Raw genomic sequence first — 20,824 nt, forward strand, 5'->3', positions numbered from 1 at the left:
GTCCTTGGGCTTTTTGTACCATGCCGGGAATTCCTCCTTCTCTTTCTATGGCTTTGATGCAAACCAGCGGAGACCTCTTTCAACTGTGGTAGCAGTTTTTAGAAAAATTCTTCTCAGCCTTTGGAGGCCCTGAAAAATACTTATTTAAGGTGGTATATTTTTCCCACAAAATACTTGAGCCATTTCTGCTGAAACTTTCAAAAAAGATTGAGCTTGAAGCAAACACCTGGTAAGATACACAGAGTTAGATATGGGAAAAAAAAACCTGCTGCCAAAAGCAGGGAGTTGTCAATCAATCATTGACAGCTTTTACAGTTTGTGCTATTTTAACATAAAGATGCAGGTTCCCTAGTTCCTGTCAGGAATCTCTTCAAAGAGCAACTCTTAGTTAGATGAGCCTAAGTAAGTACTTTTCTGCCTTGTTTCTAGTCTTTAAGACATATTAGTCTCAGGAAAAAAATCTTACTTAAAATAATACGGACTGGCTTTAAGGAGGAATCTCTTCAAACATTAATTATTGTTTAAAGTTCCCTGTTACTTTGTATTTTCTCTAACAGGAGTGGGACGGATAAGCTTCCTCCTGGCAGTTCCCAGATCAGCAGCCAGGTAGGAAAGCCTGGCTCTGAGGGGGAAGCACGCCGGCGTGCACTGCTGAGCAGCAGGAATCGCCGGCTGCGGCAGCCTTTCCCTACCGCTTCACAGGACCTCGGTGTCCATGGTGTGGTTTCTGAGAAACGGTTCCTAAATTGCCCCACTACTTCCATCGTTGTGCGTACAAGTAATTAGGTCATCAGCTTAATTCCGTAAAGAAATACAATTTCTGCATACAAGTCCTACCGTTTGCCGAGTCCTCCAGAAAATCTGTTCCTTAGCTACGTGTTTCATCTCTGTCTTTACAGAAAGCTTGGAGCTAGTCTCTCTGACACTTCACCGGTATTTATTTCTTTTACAGGTCAGCATAGGGAAAAGCTAAGAAGCCTTTATCTTCATTGAATTGCTTTCTTCTCAAGTTAGTAGTATGTCCATGACACAAGGAAGCTGGTTAGAGTGAGAGGGTCATTAGCCATAAATATTTTAGGCATTAGACCACTGAAGGATGTTTTGCAAATAGACTGTGAGGAAAACACCTCCCCTCAAAGCAAGGAGTCGCAAAATTGTAGTTTAAGACAAACAGAGCATATGTGTTGCACCACTGTGCTTATAAAGGTTTTCCTAGTTTCTAATTGTAAGTCTTGTCCTAAGCAAAGTTCTGGAGCACTTTTAAGAAATCTAAATTCTCCATGTCTGATGAATACAGAAGTGGCTGCTTTTGCAGCATGCTGGCTGTACATGGCTGGCTTTCCTGCTCTCCCTTAGACCTTCATCACATTGTTCTGTGAGAAACTAAGAATTACTGCAATAATTATTAATTAATAAATGAGAAGACTGTAGCTAAGAATTAATTCTTGTTGTACTCTTTCTTTCTGAATGTGGATATAGCTAGTGGTCTTTTAATCCAGATACAGTCAATTTTATGACAATTTAAAAGTACTGGATGGCAATTTAAAGTCATAGTTCGAAACCTGTCTTTCTTTAGCATGCCTGAAAACCAATGATACACAGGTTTGAAGCACTGACCAGCTCATTTCAACTACCAGAGCAAGGCTGATTTGAAGAGCTGTGCCTTTCAAACCAGTCGTCTTTGTATTCAATCTGTTTGGTCTCACAGTAGAGATACCACAAACTTCAGCTGCTTCCCCAGGTTAACACTAGGGAAAGAGGATCAGATTTCTTGCTCATGTATGTGTTAGAAGAGACAGGTTTCTACCTTGCTTTGTGTCTCATTTACGTACATTTAAAGAAAAAAAAACCAAACCACCAAACCAAAAAAAACCCCAACAGACTTTGATACTACGCTAAGTTTCAGGGCAGTTTTCATTAGAAATGGAATGTTCCTTTAAAGATTCATATCTAAATACAGCACTTTTTAATCAAAAGCATTTTAAAGGCTGTTTGTGTAGTGTGTGGTACTGATCAAAAAAACCCCAAACCCCAAACCAGAAACATCATTATTGATTTTTAAATGAAGAAAGCCTATTATTCCTTCCTTACTGTGGAGAGATGACAGCTGTCAGCTAGCATACTTATGCAATTCTCAGCTCTGATTTGCTTCTCATTTATATTCGCCATTTTATACATTTATATTCAAATGTATATATACACATATAATTTATCCTCTTTTTAGATTTTTTTTTTTCAGTATGTGAAAGGTAATGATATTAATTCATTTCAGAAGACTAGGCTTCCTGTATCTTTATTCTCTCCTCTTCACAGAATTAATCAAGGCCATGAATTTGTCCCTAACCTCTCTTTGCACAGTTCAGAACTGTAGAGGAACTGCAAATCTACCTATGCAATACCACTCATCTTTGTGGTGTTGGTGTTCTGGAGCAGGCTGGGAGCAAGAAAACTGTCAGCAAAACTTAGAGCAGACCCTTGAGAAGAAAAGGGTCATATCTAAGGACCATGTCAAAGTTGAAAGCAAAAAATCAGGAATCTTGTTTACCCCACGTGTTATCTAAGCTGCTTTTCTGACTACAAACTCCTAGGCTTGAGTCACTTAGCAGGATTCTACTGAAAGGCAATTTTTCATATTTTACCTATTCATATTATTTTACTGTCAGATGGTAATAGGTAGTGTAACAAGAATAGCTTTGCTCACAGAGTATGTTATTGGTTTGATTTTCGGCAACTCTCAAACTGTAGTATGTTTTTATTTTTTTGCTGGATCCAGAGGCAAGATGTTTTCAGTAGTGGTTTTTTGTTTAGCTGAACACAGCCACGTGTTCTGAATAACAGCAACGTTAATAATAAATAGCAGTTATATAGCATCTTCCATCAGAAGATTTTGAAGAGTTGTAAACATGTTATTTAGACCTTTCAGCTTTTTCATGAGGTTGCAAATATTTTTATCCCCATTTTAGAAATGAATAATATAAGGCTCAGGCGAAGCGACTCATGTACAGTTAAACTTGTGAGCCATCACAAGGGAAATTGTCATATTCCTTGAGTATTAGTTTAACCACTGGGTTTGTACTTTGTTCTTTTCCTCACGTTTGGTCTGTCATGGTCCTAAAAGTTCACCTTACAGATACAAAGTCTTGTACTATGGTAGAGGAGTAATCTGGATGATTAAAAAAGAAGCTGCTGATTACTTAAAGCTGGTTCAGTTTAGTATTAAAAAAGCATTAAACCTCAGATACTTGCTTTTTTCCTCATTCCCCATTTGCTTGGGGGGGAATTCTCTTTTATCCCAAAACATTTTCAGCAGCTTTCTGTTTCTTTTTCACCTACAAAAATCTCCAATGTTGTCTGGAGCCAAAAATTTGACATTTTTCTACCATAAGGTTAAATCTATTGTTGGTGTTCACATTACAAACACCATCCTTTCATGTATTTATATCCTCACTTGAGAATAAGCCATCTAAGAAACAGAGACCAGATTAAGAATTTTTTGCTGTGGTGTTTCACCAGTTCTTTCTTTCTTTGGGTTAAGTCTTTCTACAGGAATCAAATATTAAATTTTAATAATCTTTTACATGACAATTTCTAAAACAGCAGTGGTATTTAATTTTTAGAACACTTTTTCTAAGGCTCTCCTAATTATGATTTTTCTAAACCAGAAATTATTTTTAGCATGCAATAAATAGCATGGATTAAGGGAAGGAAGTGCAGAGGATATATTCCCAGCACTGAAAAAATAATAGTAAAAAAGAATTAAAAGGTGTTTTCTCAAGTCTCTTGATCTCTGTGCTTAATCATACCATGTTATATGGTGAGAAGAAAGGGGTAGGGAGAGATTAGGGTTATTTACCTGATTTTTTTTTTTAATTTTTTTTTTAATATCAGAGTTTCTTGGTTTAAGCCAGAGAAGTGCAAAGATGGAGGAGGACAGAAGAGCAAAAGATTAGAAAATCCCTGGTTTTATTTCAGTTGGACAGTGTAGAATGTTTTTCCTTTTGTTTATGTTGGTCTGAACCACTGTTTTAGGAGAAACAAAATTCTACTGAGAAGGCTGGGATTCATCCTTGGCTTCCTGAGCTTGGTCTGACAAAGTCTTGCAAATTAGACTTTCTAAGTGAAAACCCTATTGAAAGCAGTCTCTGCTTCAGCATAAGATTCCCAGTTTGGTCATATTTTGGCCAGCTCCCTCTTCCAGGTTGGGTCAGAACACATCCTAAGATGGAGAAGGATGTGCGATGGTGAAATTTGTGCTAGCACGCAAGATGGGTAAATGGGCATCTCAGGAAATATTTAGGGCTGTGCTTCCCAATTCGATGCTGAGGCAAGAAGATTAATGCTTTTCTTGTGAAAACAAAAAAAGATGTAATTAAGTAGGTAAAGAGAAAGTTTATTTGAGCATATTATTCTAACTTCTGGTACCTATGTTTCAATAGCATATTGAAAATCTGAAAAGGGGTCAGAGAAAACCTACCAAATGAATCAAGGCTTTTATAGTGAGAGGCTTAAGGAACTTATTTGGTTTATCAAAGAGAAGGTTAGGAGCTGATCTGATTGCAGTGTACAAGTGCCTACGCATTCAGAAGGTATCTGAGATTAGGGTGACCTTTAATAGTGAAGCACAGCTACATCAAGCGGTTTATAATAGACATGGTAAGATATGGATTTTACCTGTGGGAATAATCAATTATTAGCATTGCTTCCCCAGTGATGTTATAAATTTATCTTTGTTGGAAACTTAAATCAAGGTGTTGGTTTTTTTTTTTCCCCAAAAAAATTTAGGCACTGATTGACCACAAATTATCAGACATCATAATAGGAAGGGCTGAAACTCTCCAGTGCATGAAATTGTCATGCATTTTTCAGGAAATCAGACTTAATGATTCCTTCTGGCCTAAAACAAACCTGTAAATTGCTGCAGATATTGCTTTCACTATTCTGTGTGATTGCGGATACAGACACAGTGAGAGAATTATCCCCTTTTTCATTTTTCCATGCAAGCTGGACTTTAAAAGGGAAACATACAAGAGGGTAGCACACCAAGTGGCTCTGCATTATGCTATAGGACTAGACATAAAAAAGTAGGGAGGGAAGCCTATCTGCTAGTGGCTGGAGACAGAAAATCAGTCTCCCAAGTCCAGCGTTCCAGCCCTGCAGCTCTATTAACAGAAATAATGTGGAATTTACAAAAATAAAATTAGCTAAACCTTAATCTCTAAAAGGAAAATGAAGAAGCTGAATTTAGTAATATTTCACCTCTTTTAAGACATAAAAGGTTGTTCCCAGCTCTGGGTGCCCTTTTCATTGTCTTGTACTGAAAGTGAAGTAGAAGTGTACGCTCCAAAGGTGTCTCTTTCCTTTTTTATTTTTTAAATACTCACTGTTATTTCAACAACTCTTCATGGATAGCTGTAGTATCTGACACATTAGCAAGTGAATTCCAGCAACATTTTTGTTTTGTTTTAAAATGCCTTCGGGCTGATTTCACTGCCTAGTAGTAGTGTGTGGAGGGTCACAGCTATCACAGCCACTGCTTTCCTTAGGGAAGCTGGAGCTTGCTGCCAAATTGATCAAGAGGGGGAGACACAAACACAGTGAGAAGCTGCAATCAGAGGTTTGCCTTCAGAGTACAATGGTATTGTATTTTGGGAGCCATGTGGGAGGGAAGGGAGAGATTAGTCCCTGTGGTCTGACTTCTTTCTTAGCGGGTGCTTATGTCTTTCTGCACTTAGGGAAAGACAATACTCAGAATTTAAAAAAAAAAAAAAAAGTAAAATCATGGACTCCTTGCAACCTGAGTGTGATTGGATTTGATGATTTCAATGAGATCCAGGTTTCATGCTCTAAGCAAATGTGCTATGTGTAAGTACATTAAGAGAGCCTGTTAAACAACAAAATGTGATTAAAGCAACCCTCAGTTAGACCGCAAGATTATGGTAAAAAACCCTATAATATTGTAAATTAATTATTCTTTCTCTCCTAATTAAACATTCCCACAAGTCTCTGAATCTGCTGCTGAGAATCTGACAGAAGCCCTCCCCTGTCTTCGTTATTGGCCATTTACATCTGCCTGGTTTTTCAAACCCCAAAATGTTGTGAAGAACATAGAGATAGAGGTGTGGGGAGGTGGTGTTTAGAGAACTGCAAGATCACTGTACAGAAATACATCTCTGTGGGGACACGCTCTGTGCTAGTCAAGGAGGGCCCATACATGGGGAGCATTGACGGCATTCCCACAAGAAAAGGAAGTTGTGCACATCATAGAATCATTTAGGTTGGAAAAGACCTTTAAGATCATCGAGTCCAACCATAAACCTAACACTACCAAGTCCACCACTAAACCATGTCCCTAGGCACCACATCTATATGTCTTTTAAATACCTCCAGGGATGGTGATTCAACCACTTCCCTGGGCAGCCTGTTCCAGTGCTTGACAACCCTTCCGGTGAAGAAATTTTTCCTACTAACCAATCTAAACCTCCCCTGGTGCAACTTGAGGCCTTTTCCTCTTGTTCTATCACTTGCTAATTGGGAGAAGAGACGGACACCCACCTCACTACAAACCTTCTTTCAGGTAGAGCTCCATCGGTAGAGCTGACTCAAGTGTTCCTGGTGATGCAAAATAAGCAAGGAAATGTATAACAGTATAGCACTCATTTGAACAGTAAATTACACTTAGCATTAGCCAAATAAGAAATATGTTCCCTGTTGGGACAAAAGCAGCATGAACATGGAGAGAACAGATTCTTGCTAGTTTGCGTTGGCCAAGTGTGCCAAGTGTTGCATCACAGTGTTAATGTTTCTGATTTTATGCTGGGCATTTTAAACATGTGCTCTGTTTATTACGTGTATTCACTTCTGTCGCTACTTTAGTCATCATAATATGTACAGTTATGGTAGGAGGCTGTGTATATATGGCAGAATTTACGATAAGCTTCAGCATACAGTCATTCTCCACAGTGGCAGTTGTGCTCGGCTTTCCTGACAACTGAACTGGAGCTGAAACACAGGACGAGTTCACGTAGGTCTTGTGATCTAGAAGGATGTTGAATAGGTCTGATCTACAGGATGTTTGTTGCTGTTTGCCCACTTACATAATAATAATGGCACACAAATAAGGAGTGTTGTCCAATGATTTAAAAAAATCCCAGAACTTAATTTAGATGCTTCCCCTGCATTGGTAATGCATATATGTCCCTGTTTTCTCCCTTTGATTGCCAGAGGGAAACATTGGATTATATTATCAGTTTGTTCCACATACGGTTTAAAATTTGCTTTATCAGAGTAAAACAACACAGTATGCCATAGGGCCACTCTCAGTGTTTTTGCAGAAGCTTCTTAATGCCCAGTGGTTAAGTGATACTCAGTTAAACCTCTTAGACCCACTATCCAATATTCTGTTTACAAATGCTTCTCTAACAGACAACTGTAGATTTGACCCCAGAGTTACATCACGATGAGAGGAAACTGAACTGAGGGCATAAATTCCCCGTCACAATTTTAAACCTTCCTCAGATTTAAAGTTATCCTGCTGTTATGAGAAGATAGAGCTTTTGGGTGTAGATTTTTTGTTGAGGTGGTAACAATAGTATGTATGACACTTGCTTAGCGTGCTTCAATAGCTAAGCAGATCAGGAAAAGAATGAAAGCTTAGGAATTAGGTCATTAGGTAGAATAAGGATGTTTTAATTGACATATTTTGAATTACCAAAAGGGTTTTCCCATAACTGCTTGGCAAAGGTTTTTAAGAAAACTAAATTGGCATAAGAGGATCGTTACGTGCCAAAAAGATACTTGCAAGGTGAGCTGAGGAAGTTTGCTAATGGTGAAGTTCTCCAAGGTAGTGAGGACGAAGAAAGACCAAAACATTGTGAAAGACCTTAATGAGACTGAGAAGCCAGTCGATAAATCGTTGGTGAAGTTCCATCTAGATAAATGTAAAGGGATGCACATGCAAGGAAAACTTCACAAGACTTCACACAGAAAGTAATGTGCTATGAACTCTCTCCCCCAGCTGACAACTAAGCCCCACACAGCCACTCGCTCACTAACCTGTGGGATGGGGGAGAGAATCAGAAAAGTAAAAGTGAGAAAACTCGTGGGTTGAGATAAAGACAGTTTAATAAGTAGAGCAAAAGCCACACGTGCAAGCAAAGCAAAACAAAGAATTCATTCACTACTTCCCGTCGGCAGGCAGGTGTTCAGCCATCTCCCGGAATATGGGCTCTACCATGCATAATGATTACTTGAAGACAAACGCCATCACTCCGAACATGCCCTCCTTCCTTTTTCTTCCCCACCTTTATATATTGAGCATGACACCATATGGTATGGAATAGCCCTTTGGTCAGTTGGGGTCAGCTGTCCCAGCCGTGTCCCCACCCAGCTCCTTGAGCACCCCCAGCCTGCTCGCTGGTGGGGTGGGGTGAGAAGCAGAAAAGGCCTTGACTGTGTAAGCACTGCTCAGCAGTAACGAAAACATCCCTGTGTTATCAACACTGTTTTCAGCACAAGTCCAAAACATAGCCCCATACTAGCTGCTGTAAAGAAAATTAACTCTATTCCAGCCAAAACCAGCACAGCCATTAACACCTGGGGGTGAGATCTCAGGTTTATAATAGTGATTCCATGAAAACATCAACTCAGAGTTCAGTACTGATCCACCCTGAGTATTGTATATGGTTTCTGTCCATGTCTTCAAAACATTTGATTGAATTTGTTAAATTGTGGTAGAATTCAGAAGGGCAACAAGGGTGCTCAAAGGAATGGAATAGTTTCCATGCACAGAATGACTGAGCAACACAGAGATAACTTGGGATGTGGTACAGGTGTTATAAAATTGAGTTGCATGGAGCTACATTTAAACAAAAAGAATTGTTCTTGACACAGCAGATTGTAGGTATTGGAACTCACTGCAAAGAGTGGAGGTAATGTTTTACATCAGTTCGGGGGGTGACTATGCAAGAGAAAGTCACTGGGATTTACCAAATACACAGAAATCACCTGGCTCTGGAAAATTTCTGGTGGAAAAAATATGTGGACCTTGTGAAAATAGTTGGGGGAAATACCATATATATTTGCGCTGCTCCTGTTCTTCTCTTGATAACTACATATGATTGTTTTGGGGATAAAACGATAGGCTAGATGGAGCTTCAGTAGAGTTCAGCGGTTCTTCTATGCTTTTGGATTGTCTGTTGCTACATTTGCATTTTTTAGGTGCTTTGAAAGTCATTGTCGCCAGTGTCAGTAGTTGTAGAGTATTTCTTATGTTTGTATATTCTGAAATCGGGAAATAGAAGAATTAGTAGTAGATTACTGCTGAAACTTGTCCAGATTCTGTTAATCCTTGCTCACTTCGATAGTTCAGGTGATTTTAAGGAGACTTGTTGCACAAAGGTAGTATCTTCAACTTCATTGGAAAGACATTTTTAAATTTAACTTTTTATTAAACCAATTGAGATAGGAGAACTAGACTAAAAGGTTGTTAAACTTAGTTATGGCTACCAGAGCACTGTGAATAGCTTTATTAATTCTTTACGTAGCATAAGCAGCATAGTGCAGATTTTTATTTGCATTTGTGGTAGCTGTTAGCTTCTGTTGTTATTTTGTTTTATAGACTTGGTTTTTAAATACTGGTGTTCCCCACTGGGCAAAGTATGCTGCGTCATTTTATAACATATAGCTCACCAAATTACTCTCTCTCTCTTTCCCACTCCCTACCTCCCTGCAATGAAGAGGATAATTTTGTGTGGTGATCTGAGATCGGTTTACCCTGCGGCATTAATATTCTAACAGAGAGATACTATTTTATTTTTCCAGCATGCTGTAATCCACCCCAGTTTCTGATATATTTAAAACCTATTAATTGTTAATGTTGCACTTCTTGAATTCTAATCATGACCATACTACGCGCAGGGCTCCGGTTTGGGAAGGATCGTTAAGCATTCCCCTGGGCATCCCGAGTGGTACTTTCTGGAGGCGGCGTGAGCTGTATTATTTGTGAGAGTTTGTCCTTGTGCTGCTACATCTGTTTGAAACTGGGACTTTGTGCATAGTCTGCATTGTATGGTTTGGAACTGAATTGCCTAACGCTAGTGCTGTGGATTGTTATCTGGAATGCACAGAGGAATCATTGATCGCTGCTTCTTTTTGCCTTTTTATTTTTTTAAACGGGACTGCAGACGCTAGTGGGTATTTTTGCCATTTCTTTTCACCCATCTCAGACACTTCAAATGGTTGAGGTACTTTTCAGCATTACTCTCTTGTTCTAGATTACCTGATCTAACAATTAGTAGTTAAGTTGAAAAGCAAAACGTATCTTCCATTTAAGATAAAAAAAACTATTCCCTAATGATACAGCAATCCTTTAATATATATGATAAATTTAATAATATGTATTGACTGGCATAACTATTACAAAATGCGTGCTCAAAAAACTTTTAATCTGCATGTATAATTGTGATATGTTATGCATGGTGATGCAATAAATGGTACAAGTCAGAAACAGAATTTTTTTGTTATATTTTAAGCTTTTAAACTTTGGACTGTCGCTATATTCTAGAAACAGAGGAAACAGGAAATAAGGATATTTACGTTAGGGTTTTTTTAGACTTTATCATGTTCATTGTAACAACACTGTAGTGTCACTTAATAATTCAGTAGTTCATTCTAGACAAGGTGTTTTTACTTATGTAATAGTCTTAATATGGTACCCCTATGGCGATGAAATACAGTATTTGATGGCAAAGGCTGATAAAAATTATATCATCTCTCCAGAAAATTTGTTAGCAATGACATCTGCAAAACCATGCATTTGGTTTAAAAGGAATGTAGCAAGAAACATAGTCCCAAAAAATTGCTAAGTAATAGATTATCAGAGAATGTCATCTTAGGCAGATATGATGCAATATGTTTTTCTTGAATTTGTGTATTTGTGCATGTGCATAGATGTGGAGAAAATCCTCATTAGTGCAGGCTTCTGTGGAAGCTGAAATGTGTACTAAGGGAAAATTATTATTTTTATCCTCAGGTTTAGAAAGTCTGGAAGCAACTAATTTACTGTTATAATTCTTTAACTAATGAATCAGTAACTTCAATTTTTCTCTCTTCCTTTGTAAGTCATCTTAGTATCAACTATGTGATGTGTGCCATCCAAGATTAAACCACCACATTTGCTTTCTTCAAATAGTACTGTAAAGGAAAAAAAACATTACTGTGACTGCAAAGTAAGCTTCAGAAAAATATAACTTTATAACACATTGAACTGTTTTCTTCTGTGCTAGTTTAAAAACAGGGTTGGGAAATGAACACTTACTTTTTCTTGTAGACTGCCATTTTTCTCCCTCTCCTCTTCAGAATCCATTTCTCATCTTAAATAAGGATGGAGGACCACATGTGCACAGATGCTCATAGGATAATGCGGGTTGAAAGGGACCTCAGATGTCATCTGGTCCAACCTCCTGCTCAGAGCAGGGTCAGCTGTGAGGTCATAGCAGATATTCTGTTTGATATGAATTAGAAAAATATATTTGAATCTTTTTGAGTCAGGAAATTAATTTTAATCCATGCCACATCAGGAAAAATGACATACTATGCTTAGTTGAGGCCTCGATGCAGTAGCGGTTATAAACTCTTTTTCCTTAACATCCAGTGCCGTTCCCCAGCGCCTGCAGTGTTAAGAACAGAGTTCTCTGCCATCTTGAGGGTATTCTAAACTAGTGACCAACAGGAGCCCTAGTGTTTAGCAGAGATGTAATCGGTTCCTAGTTCCTGAAAATGTTCAGTCAAATTTAGGATTAGTATCTTCAGTGCTTCACTTATCTCACATTTTTCACAGTGTTAAAATGTGTTCTGAAGCGTGGTAACTTCAGTAGCATTTCCTGGGGCAAAGACTCCCTGTGTGCTCCTCTGAACTTCAGCCTTCCCATGGGCTCTGTCGCTCATCAATTTGGCATGGAAATGTTTGGGGATTGGGACCTTTTTTCCCAGCAGGTGATGCTTCTAAGAGTGGAGCCTGCAAAGGACCTCCACTCACGAAGAAGCCTCCAGGAGAGAGTGTTTTCCAAATAAGTGCTAATATCTATCACTGAACAGAAAAACAGGTAGAGATAAATGATAGTGATTTGTTAGGGGGCAAAAGTGGTTCCTCATAATGTGGCTGTGGGATCAGCAGGTGATAGGGGAAGGCTTTCAGGGGGCCCTTTGCAATTCAGATGCGACCGTGGGGCCCTGCAAGCGCGGAGGATGTGCAGGGTTGGAGGAGGAACTATTTAGGAGCCTGGGGACGGCACCAACAATGGAGCTGCCTTTTCTTCGTAAGCTCTGGCGTGCTACCAATTCCCTACCCTGGGTTAAATCTAATTATTATGAGGGCTGAAATTTTATTTTGTCCTGTTTATCTCAAAAAACTAAAGAAAAGAAAAAGCTTCCAGCAGAAAGTGTTTTTATTTTTCTTCGGTAGTGTATATTGCCCTGAAAAGTTGTAAATTGGTTATTGTTTGTTCTCCAGATGGATCCTGTGCAAAAAGCAGTCATAAACCATACATTTGGAGTGTCCATTCCCCCAAAGAAGAAACAAGTAATTTCCTGTAATGTCTGCCAGCTTCGATTTAACTCTGATGTGAGTATGGGCTATTTTCATTCTTTTTTTTTTTTTTAAAAAAAAAAAAGGGCGGGGGGGAAGCAGACAGAAAATCTTCCCTGTGAGTTCTCCATGTCATACCCGCTCCTCTTCCAGAAGAAATGGCTTTTTCCTGTTGTTCCTACATCCTTGCTGATAATGTCTTCCAATTTCTTAATAAAGTCACTCTTCCAGTAACTTTCATTTGTAATAAATATGAACATTTACTTCTAGCTGTCTTTTTGAGTATGATAAAATTCAAGGAAACTGTTTTCTGAGGTGCAATTAACAAAAATGCATTACAAAAGAGTACATTGACTGATATGTTTAAAATATATATCCAATGAATGTTTTTCCTGAGTAGCTTGAAAATTAAAGAAATTCAAGAACACTATGTCTAAGAAAATTATGACCTTCAACACTTTAGAAAGATGTATTTGTTCCTGGAGACTTAGTAATGTCATTAAGCTAATAAAAAAAACCCCAAAATTCTCGGATTTTTTGTTATCTCAAGTGTAAGAACAAATCCTTAAGTAATGTGTTAATCTTACATATTTTGCTGTTATAATTTCAGTCTAAGAAATAGTTTGCAGACACCTCCTCAAGCCTTCGAGTACTTGGTGCTCCTAGAGATTCGCAGTAAAACACCCATACCTACTACTCTGATTTTCTTTGCTTCTACCATTCCACTTTGAAAAGTGTCTTGTAAAGTAGTTTCCCCAGTTTGGCTTTCTTGTCTAGGCTGGTAAGGATTTTGAAGCAGTGCTGTCTTACCTTCAAATTGATTTCTAAATCTGTCGTCTTTTGACAAGCTTATTAAACTTTCTTTGAAGTGGCAATATCTACTTAGTTAACCTATTTCAAAAGTCGTTATTTAAAATTTAGTTCACTTGTTTTTCCTCTTTAGGGTTAAGATTTAAGGTCAAAAAAATCTTTCTGCTCTGATACTCGGTCCAGAGACCTACTCCTACTGATTAAAACAAGGAACCAGTAAAGCTTTTACAAATTTCCCTGGGCTCCATGGATCTAAATCTTGCTTCTGAGCTGGACCTTACACCATCACCAGGGAGGCAGCTCAGCCTGTTCCTGCTCTTCCCTCTCCTCCTGAGGTCAGGGTCCCTCTGATGATGGGTCCTGTCCCTAGAGTCACCGCTCACTTTGTCTGCGCTGACATTCAGGTGGACAAACAGCACTTTAGGCAGATGGATTGAAACACAACTTAGTGTCGCAAAACCAAAAAAGAGCTGAAATATTAATCAGTCTGTACATCTGCCAAGCAAGCAATTTTTCCTATCTAGACTTACTCACAAAGTAGAACAAAAAGTGCATATTGTATACTGCTTTCAATAGTGGCATCACAAAAGCATGGCAGATTATAGCCTTGTTTCCTCTTCTGGGGCGGGTGTATTCATATGGTATTGTGCTCCTTTCTTTCTAAATGTAATCAATATGCTCAGTTCTAGTTACTAGAAAATATCATCATCCTTTTGTAATGGATGGTTGTAAGAAAGGATGAAGTATCATGACTGTGCTGCTGTTAGTGATAAAATGCAGTTCCTTACTTTCTACAGCAGTTTGCTTTACCAGAACATTCAAAAACAACCTGGAAATTTGATTTTAGAATGTGCTGAGATTCTAGTAGTGTTATTAATACTGGAAAATACTTGAATATAAATTTAAGTTTCACAAATATTTCACAACCACAGCATACAGGAATATTTGGAGAATGAGTTTTCATAGTATAGCCTTTCTATTTTAAAAGCTAACTAGCCTTTCATCGGATTATTCAGCTTCTCCTGGGAAGCTTACATAAGATTTTAAATCTTTCCTCCAGGTTCAGTCTTTTGACCTTCGGAGTTATTTATTTAAGTGTTTGTTGCCTTTTTTTTTCTCTGAGAGAGTGAGATCTTATTTTATTCCGATATCATCACCACCACCCTCCCATAATCTGCATTGTTGTAATTTCACTGAGGTAATGCTAATGGCCTTTCAGCTAAGCCCTGCAGACTCTTTTGTAATCCCTTGATGGAGTTTTCTTACACACGCGCGCGTGCGGACCTGTAGACAAATATTTTCTTGTGGCAGTTATTCGTTGAAAAGATGATGCATAGTTCTTTCTTAGCTTGTTAAAAGCTCCTTCATAGAAATAAAAATCTGGACTCTCTGCTTGTGTTTTTCTTTTTGGTCCCTTTATAATGTGAATTATGCTTAGGGGGTGGAATGGTCTTTACAGTCTATCCTGTGTTTGCGCATTGGGGAAAAGGGAGTCAGATATTTGTGAACCTTGTAACTGTTGAATCTTTCAGTGAATCAGTTCCACTATGTAACATCCTGAGAATGTATTGAGAGCCTTTCGGGTGGCATCAAACTGTGATAACCTGCATTAAAACCTTGAGCACAGCACATTGCAAAATGACATCTGTAGTACAGCCGCTTCACACTTGCAGTTTCTTCTAGCTCTACAAAGCTGACATGCTCCTTGTTGATGGGCATTTTGTTCCTTTGCACTTCCTTGGACCTAAATTATGCAAGCAAATGAAATAGAAATGACAGAAGTAAGCTATTAAGTAATTTTCTTACTTTTGTTCTCCTAAATGAATTTCAGTTGCATGGTGTTTGAAGATTCTGACCTGATTCTAGTAGTGCTTTATCTATTGCATGAGTAACATACAGACCAGTGGACATTTGGCTGTGAGAAGAAGAAAATTGGTTTCCTTGCCTGCAATCTTTTCTTCACACTGTGGACACTCACTGGTCTGGATCAATAGACCAAAAAAAATTTCAGACTAGTTAATTTATAGTTGTCAAACCTCCCACTAAATTAATGCAATAAATTGCAAAGGTTTCAGTTTTCTTCTGCTAGTGTGTCTGCAGGTTTAGCTTTGGTGAGAGTGTTCTGGCATCAGATTCAGAGGCAGGGTTCTGCAGCGATCGGCAAGAAGAAAATGTCTGATATCAGGGATGGAAGGAAATTTTAAAATAGGTTGTCTCCAATGCGGGAGTAAACATATCTAATGTTGAAGCGATGCCTTCTGTATTTTGAAAAATAAAAGTTGCTAGGATGATTTTTCTCCTACCATATTATAATTTGAAAAGAATGTTTCCTAACTGAATTCTTCTGGGTCTCCCAGTCTCCTGTACTTTTGAAACAATTTTTAAAAGTACGACATGAAGAAAACAACTATGTACCAATTCAAAATTTGGTCCTGTTTTAGCCTGATCTGTTTATCCTCTTCCAAAAAAAGAAATTATGGGTTTTGACTCGTACTCATAGGCATTTGCTGTCATACTCTATCTGTCCTTTTCTATAATTCATTAGCTGCAGTTTGGTCAATTTGGAAGTTGTGTTTTTCTGCTAATAAATTCTGGCATAAACAGTTTGAACACCCCTTCCAAGCTCTGTCAACTCCAGGAGAAACTGTAGTACAGAAGAGATGATCCAAAGTCTTGAAAAACGGAAAAATAAAATGCCATTTCTGTGAAGTAACGCCAAACTAGAGTTGTTGTAGTAGCCTGAACTTTGAGGTCCTTGAATTGGAATTTTATCTGTAATAGTAGTATTGACCTGACAGCAGTGATAACTGAGGTTGCTTCAACAATAGTTTTCGCATGATCTAGTTAAGATGCTCTAGCTGGTACTTAGAGTGGAATTAGGTGCCTAAACCTAAGCGTCTTGTCGTTTGAGTATCTGAGGTGTCTGGGACATCCACACCAGGCTGGTAGACCTGACAGAGGACCTGCAGTTGGAGGTCGGGCAGGACACCTGAGGAAATCCCAAATTATACTGGATGCCTGTTTCTAGAACTGAATCCCCCACTCATTAGGTTTGCTTCTATTTTCTTTTTCCTTTCTTTTTTTTTCTTTTTCTCTTTTTTTTTTTTTTTTTTTTTGAAGAGGGGGAAAGCAGGATTTAGTGAGGAGAAAAAGCACTAAACGAAATAAGACAAAGTTAATTCACCTCAAGATTAGGATACCAGAAAACTGGAAAGTTAGTAGAGCTCTCAACAATTCAAGGGAAATGAAATGGCAAAAAAGTGAGGAGGGAATAGAGAAAAGGGCTTTTTCCTAAACTAATTTTTAATGATGGTAGATACTAGGAGTCAACTGCTGTTGAATTAAGTTGGAAATCTCAATTAGGAAGGATAGCGTTATGAGGATTGGCAGCTGATGAGATCGATTAGTCAGAATAGTCAATGAGATACTTATTCCAGCCTGCATAAACTTTTTTCTGTTCCACAGAGGAACATACTTTTATGGAAAACTGTTCTTTTTTTAAAAAAAAAAAGCAACACCATCCATTAATAGTTACAGTTGGATTTGCTCCAGTATATTAGAATAAACATAGGTGTTTCCATCTTCGCATCAAAATATCTGTTAACACCATTTTATCTTTTAATTTCTGCATAATGATGAAACAGTATGTGTTCCAGTGCAGCAATGACTAGTGTGTCAGTAAATTTCAAGCTACGGTCTTGTGTTATAATCCAGCTCAGAAAAAATGAGAAATATCTGTTATATTTACTACCATCAGAGACCAAGCAGCAGAAGAGGAAGAGTCCTCTTCATGGAACAGATTGTGATAGTGAGTCAGATTTTACGCTTGCTTAAAGGCCACTAGAGCAAGGGACGTAACTATTCCACCAAGAGGAAGCAAGATATGTTGAGAAAGATTTAGCTTAGCCTTTGGAAAAATATTTTTCTTTTTCCTTTTAAGAATTCTGGGGATCCTTCCAAACCTATGGTATATCTATGTGGACTATAGATAAGCTTTGCTAAATAAGTTTTCATATTAATTACATGGGTCTGGTTTGTTGATATTAATTATTTATATTACACACATTGTAGCAGAAACAAAAAGCAGCTTGGGTGAGTTTGCTGAATCCTTATGATACCCATAAGAGGGTCCAGTAGCAACAGGGCAAGGGGAAAAATGTCTGGTTTCTATCCCACATAGATTTATTCTCTGCCTACTCTTGGCTCATTCTTTCTCATTCCTTCTGGCCACCAGATGAATCTGCAGCATCTCCTGCAGCTGCTGTGTGGCAATAAGTCCCTCCAGCAGCTGCGGAGCTTTGGCCAGACTGTCCCCGAGATGTCTATTATATTCTGTTGTAGCATCTGACATGGTAGCCATAAGAGAAAAGTGAGTTGCAGCTGCAAGGATACCTGTTTGGCTTCTGCAGAATTGCTTCTTTCTCCGTATCGATGAATCATCACCTTACGTTCACGTAACTTCTCTCTGCTCTTCTCCCTCATTGTTTGTAGTGATAGTCCACAGAGTTTTTGGAGCTTGGGCACTATACAATAATGTCAATACTAATCTAATCCCTTTCCTCAGCAGCGAGACCTCTCTGTACTCCAAAATCAAAAATATATTATGCGAGCAGTCCACATGGTTTTTTTGTTATATGGTGGTTTTTTGGAAAACATACTTTGTCATCTGTTGATCATGTCTAAAAGTATTTGCTTCCCCCTGCACACTTTGTGTTTCTTGTAGAAAGGTCTTTGGCTGTGATACAGCCTGGTAGGTACTGTCTTGTTGATAGGATATAATTTGATTGAAATGAACTTCTGTTTGCGCAGTGAGTTGCTCTGTGAGTAATGACCATAACTTGGTACCACTTTTTGGTGTCACCTGCGAAGACTTGGAAATCAAGAAAAAACACCTTGTAGACAGATCAGAAAAAGCAGATGTAACAGTCGGGCATTAAGAGATGCTGAAGGTCATGTTATTGTTGAATGCATTTATAGCTAATAAAAATGATGTGATGATAGTGATCATCTTTTTAAAAACCCAGAAGGCAAATTTTTGAAGTTTAGGCAGGTATTACCAAATGTTAACTTTGCAAATTTGAATGAATCACTCATGCTGTCAAAAAGATAACACACAAAATAATCAATAGCATCCAATAAAAATCTACAGAACTGTCATTGTCTTTTGTCAAGTGTTTTACATTTTCCCTATAAATAAGACTATTTATATTGATTCTTTGGGTATGGAGGGTAGTGAAGTGGATAGGAGGTAATTAAAATCATAAATCTCAGGAACTTGTGAAGGTAATTTTCTGTTTTGTAGACAGAACTGACAAAATGATGAAAGTTGTTAGCTCCAACGTGACAGAAATATTGCACGATTATAGGGTACAGGGTTATAACGTGCTGAAAGCTCTGTTCAAATAACAGCTATTTAACAGAGCTTTTAACTGAGTTTGGTTAGATACTGAAAATATGAGTTGAATTCTTATGACATGGCTGGTCTTCACAGCTTCTTGATTTTTCTATGTCCTTTTCAATAGTAATTTACATTACTATTTGGAGCAATTAGGTTTTAGAAATCTGTTGAGAATAGAATTGAAAAAAATGATGCATAGCTTTGGTATCACAAATGTATGAACACTTCAGTTTTGCAGTTTTCTTCAATTACATCTATTCTTAATATCAAATGAGTTAAAACCATATTTTTCAACAACACTTCCTAATTTATCACTTCATGTAATTTTTATTGAAGTTATGATTCTAGTCTAAATTATTCTTAATTTATATACTCCTCACATAAATATACATACTCTTACAATATGGTTCTAACAGGTAAACTATGTGATCAAACATTTGGTAGACCTCTTACTATTTTAAGAAAGGGAGCTTTATAGTTTAGGACCTGCTGTGAATTACAATGCCAGTATGTTGTGGGTATAAATACCTCCGTGCTCCTCCAATCTTGCACAGTTAGATGCCTTCTCTAACAGGACCACTGCCATTGCAGCCATGTCGGGAGAGCTTCATTAAACCACTTCTCCCAACTGCCTAATCTAATGCGATTATGGTTAGCCTAGCTACTTCCACACTAAGAGCTGTACCTGCAAAAACAATGAATTTTTTTGTACTTGAGACTATGTCGGTATGATGGAATTCTGTAGTTATCAGGAATTCTGGAAGTCACGGTCTTGCTTAGATCCGTTCTTTTAAAGAATACTATTACTTATCTCCCAGCACTACTTAGGCCTTATTTATATCTTTCAGAACACAAATTCTATTGATTTCAAAATAAGCTTGGGTAATTGAAGCTATTGATAACTTAGGATAAAGACCTGAATATTATGAGAATGTTGTAAGTTTTCTGAAATAATTATAAAATAAGGAAATTCTGTATTAATGATATGCCCCCTGGAACTGGAATCAGCTTGACGTATAAAAGTGGGCAGGTACACAGGTGTTGAGAGGTGGTCTTTCTACAGTGTATGTTATGACTATATTTAGGACACGTTAGATTTTTTTTTTTTTTTAGTTTAAAATTATGTAAAGCTTTTTATGGTATGCAGGAGGAATTTATCTTTGTAGATACTCCGGAGTAGAATAGAAGTTTTCAGGATTATTACGTATCTGTTAAGTCTTCCAGTTGTAAATTGTCTGTGCAGTTGAACTGTTATTGGCAGAAGCTTTTGTGGTATTTTCAACAAAATATTTTTCACTGGAGATTATTGACACCAAATGAATACAGCATTTGAGATAAAATTGCTGTTGAGAAGGCTTCCCATCCAGGGCGGCATTCCTGCTTTAAAAAGATGCAGTAGCAATGGAGAAGAAATAGGAGCTACGAGCCACCATGTTGAGTTCCATTTAGTTATGGCACTCACCTGGTATTGCAGAGCTTAAGGCGTGAACCCAGACTTCCCACGGGTATACTTCAGAGTCTCCCTTTATTTCTGTAATTCCCCTTCCTAATGTCATGCTGCTCTACATATATTTAATTTTACATGTTAGTTGTCAGACTGGATAATGTGGTAGCAGATTCAAGCATTCAGCTTAAGCGTTGGTGGTCCAGTGGTCTTATTTCCATCAAGACCTATTGAACGGCTACTTCAGCTGATCCTGAAGAAACCTGAAAAAAAAATCTTAATTTAATAAACACATACACACTGAACCATTAGCCTTACTCAAACCTTGCACCAGGTTGTCATTGAAGGGATCTGGTAGGTTAATACTTCGTCTCTTTATGTAGTAATAAATTCAGTTAATTAGTCATTCACACACCAAATAGATTCTAAAACTCAGTCACTTGTGAACTGTCAAAATGAATAGTGCTGATTTCAAATATACTGTCAGTCATTGCTCCTGACAGGGATAATTTTCTGTAATCTTTTGTACTGCAGTCTTACCTTAATTTCAAAGTTTTCTTAAAGGTAATACCACTGTCAGTGAATCTGT

General features: G+C 37.9%; 1 protein-coding gene across 1 annotated transcript in view; it reads left to right on the top strand.

The window, feature by feature from the left end:
- ZNF385B (zinc finger protein 385B) overlaps positions 1 to 20,824 on the top strand; it is a 171,053-nt gene that overhangs the window by 120,531 nt on the left and 29,698 nt on the right. The window contains exon 4 of the mRNA XM_075511768.1: positions 12,509 to 12,619. Within this exon, the coding sequence (XP_075367883.1) occupies positions 12,509 to 12,619 (111 nt within the window). The remainder of the gene's footprint in view (positions 1 to 12,508; positions 12,620 to 20,824) is intronic.

The sequence above is a fragment of the Mycteria americana genome, chromosome 9 (genome assembly GCF_035582795.1).
Source record: "Mycteria americana isolate JAX WOST 10 ecotype Jacksonville Zoo and Gardens chromosome 9, USCA_MyAme_1.0, whole genome shotgun sequence".
NCBI classification, from domain to species: Eukaryota; Metazoa; Chordata; class Aves; order Ciconiiformes; family Ciconiidae; genus Mycteria; species Mycteria americana.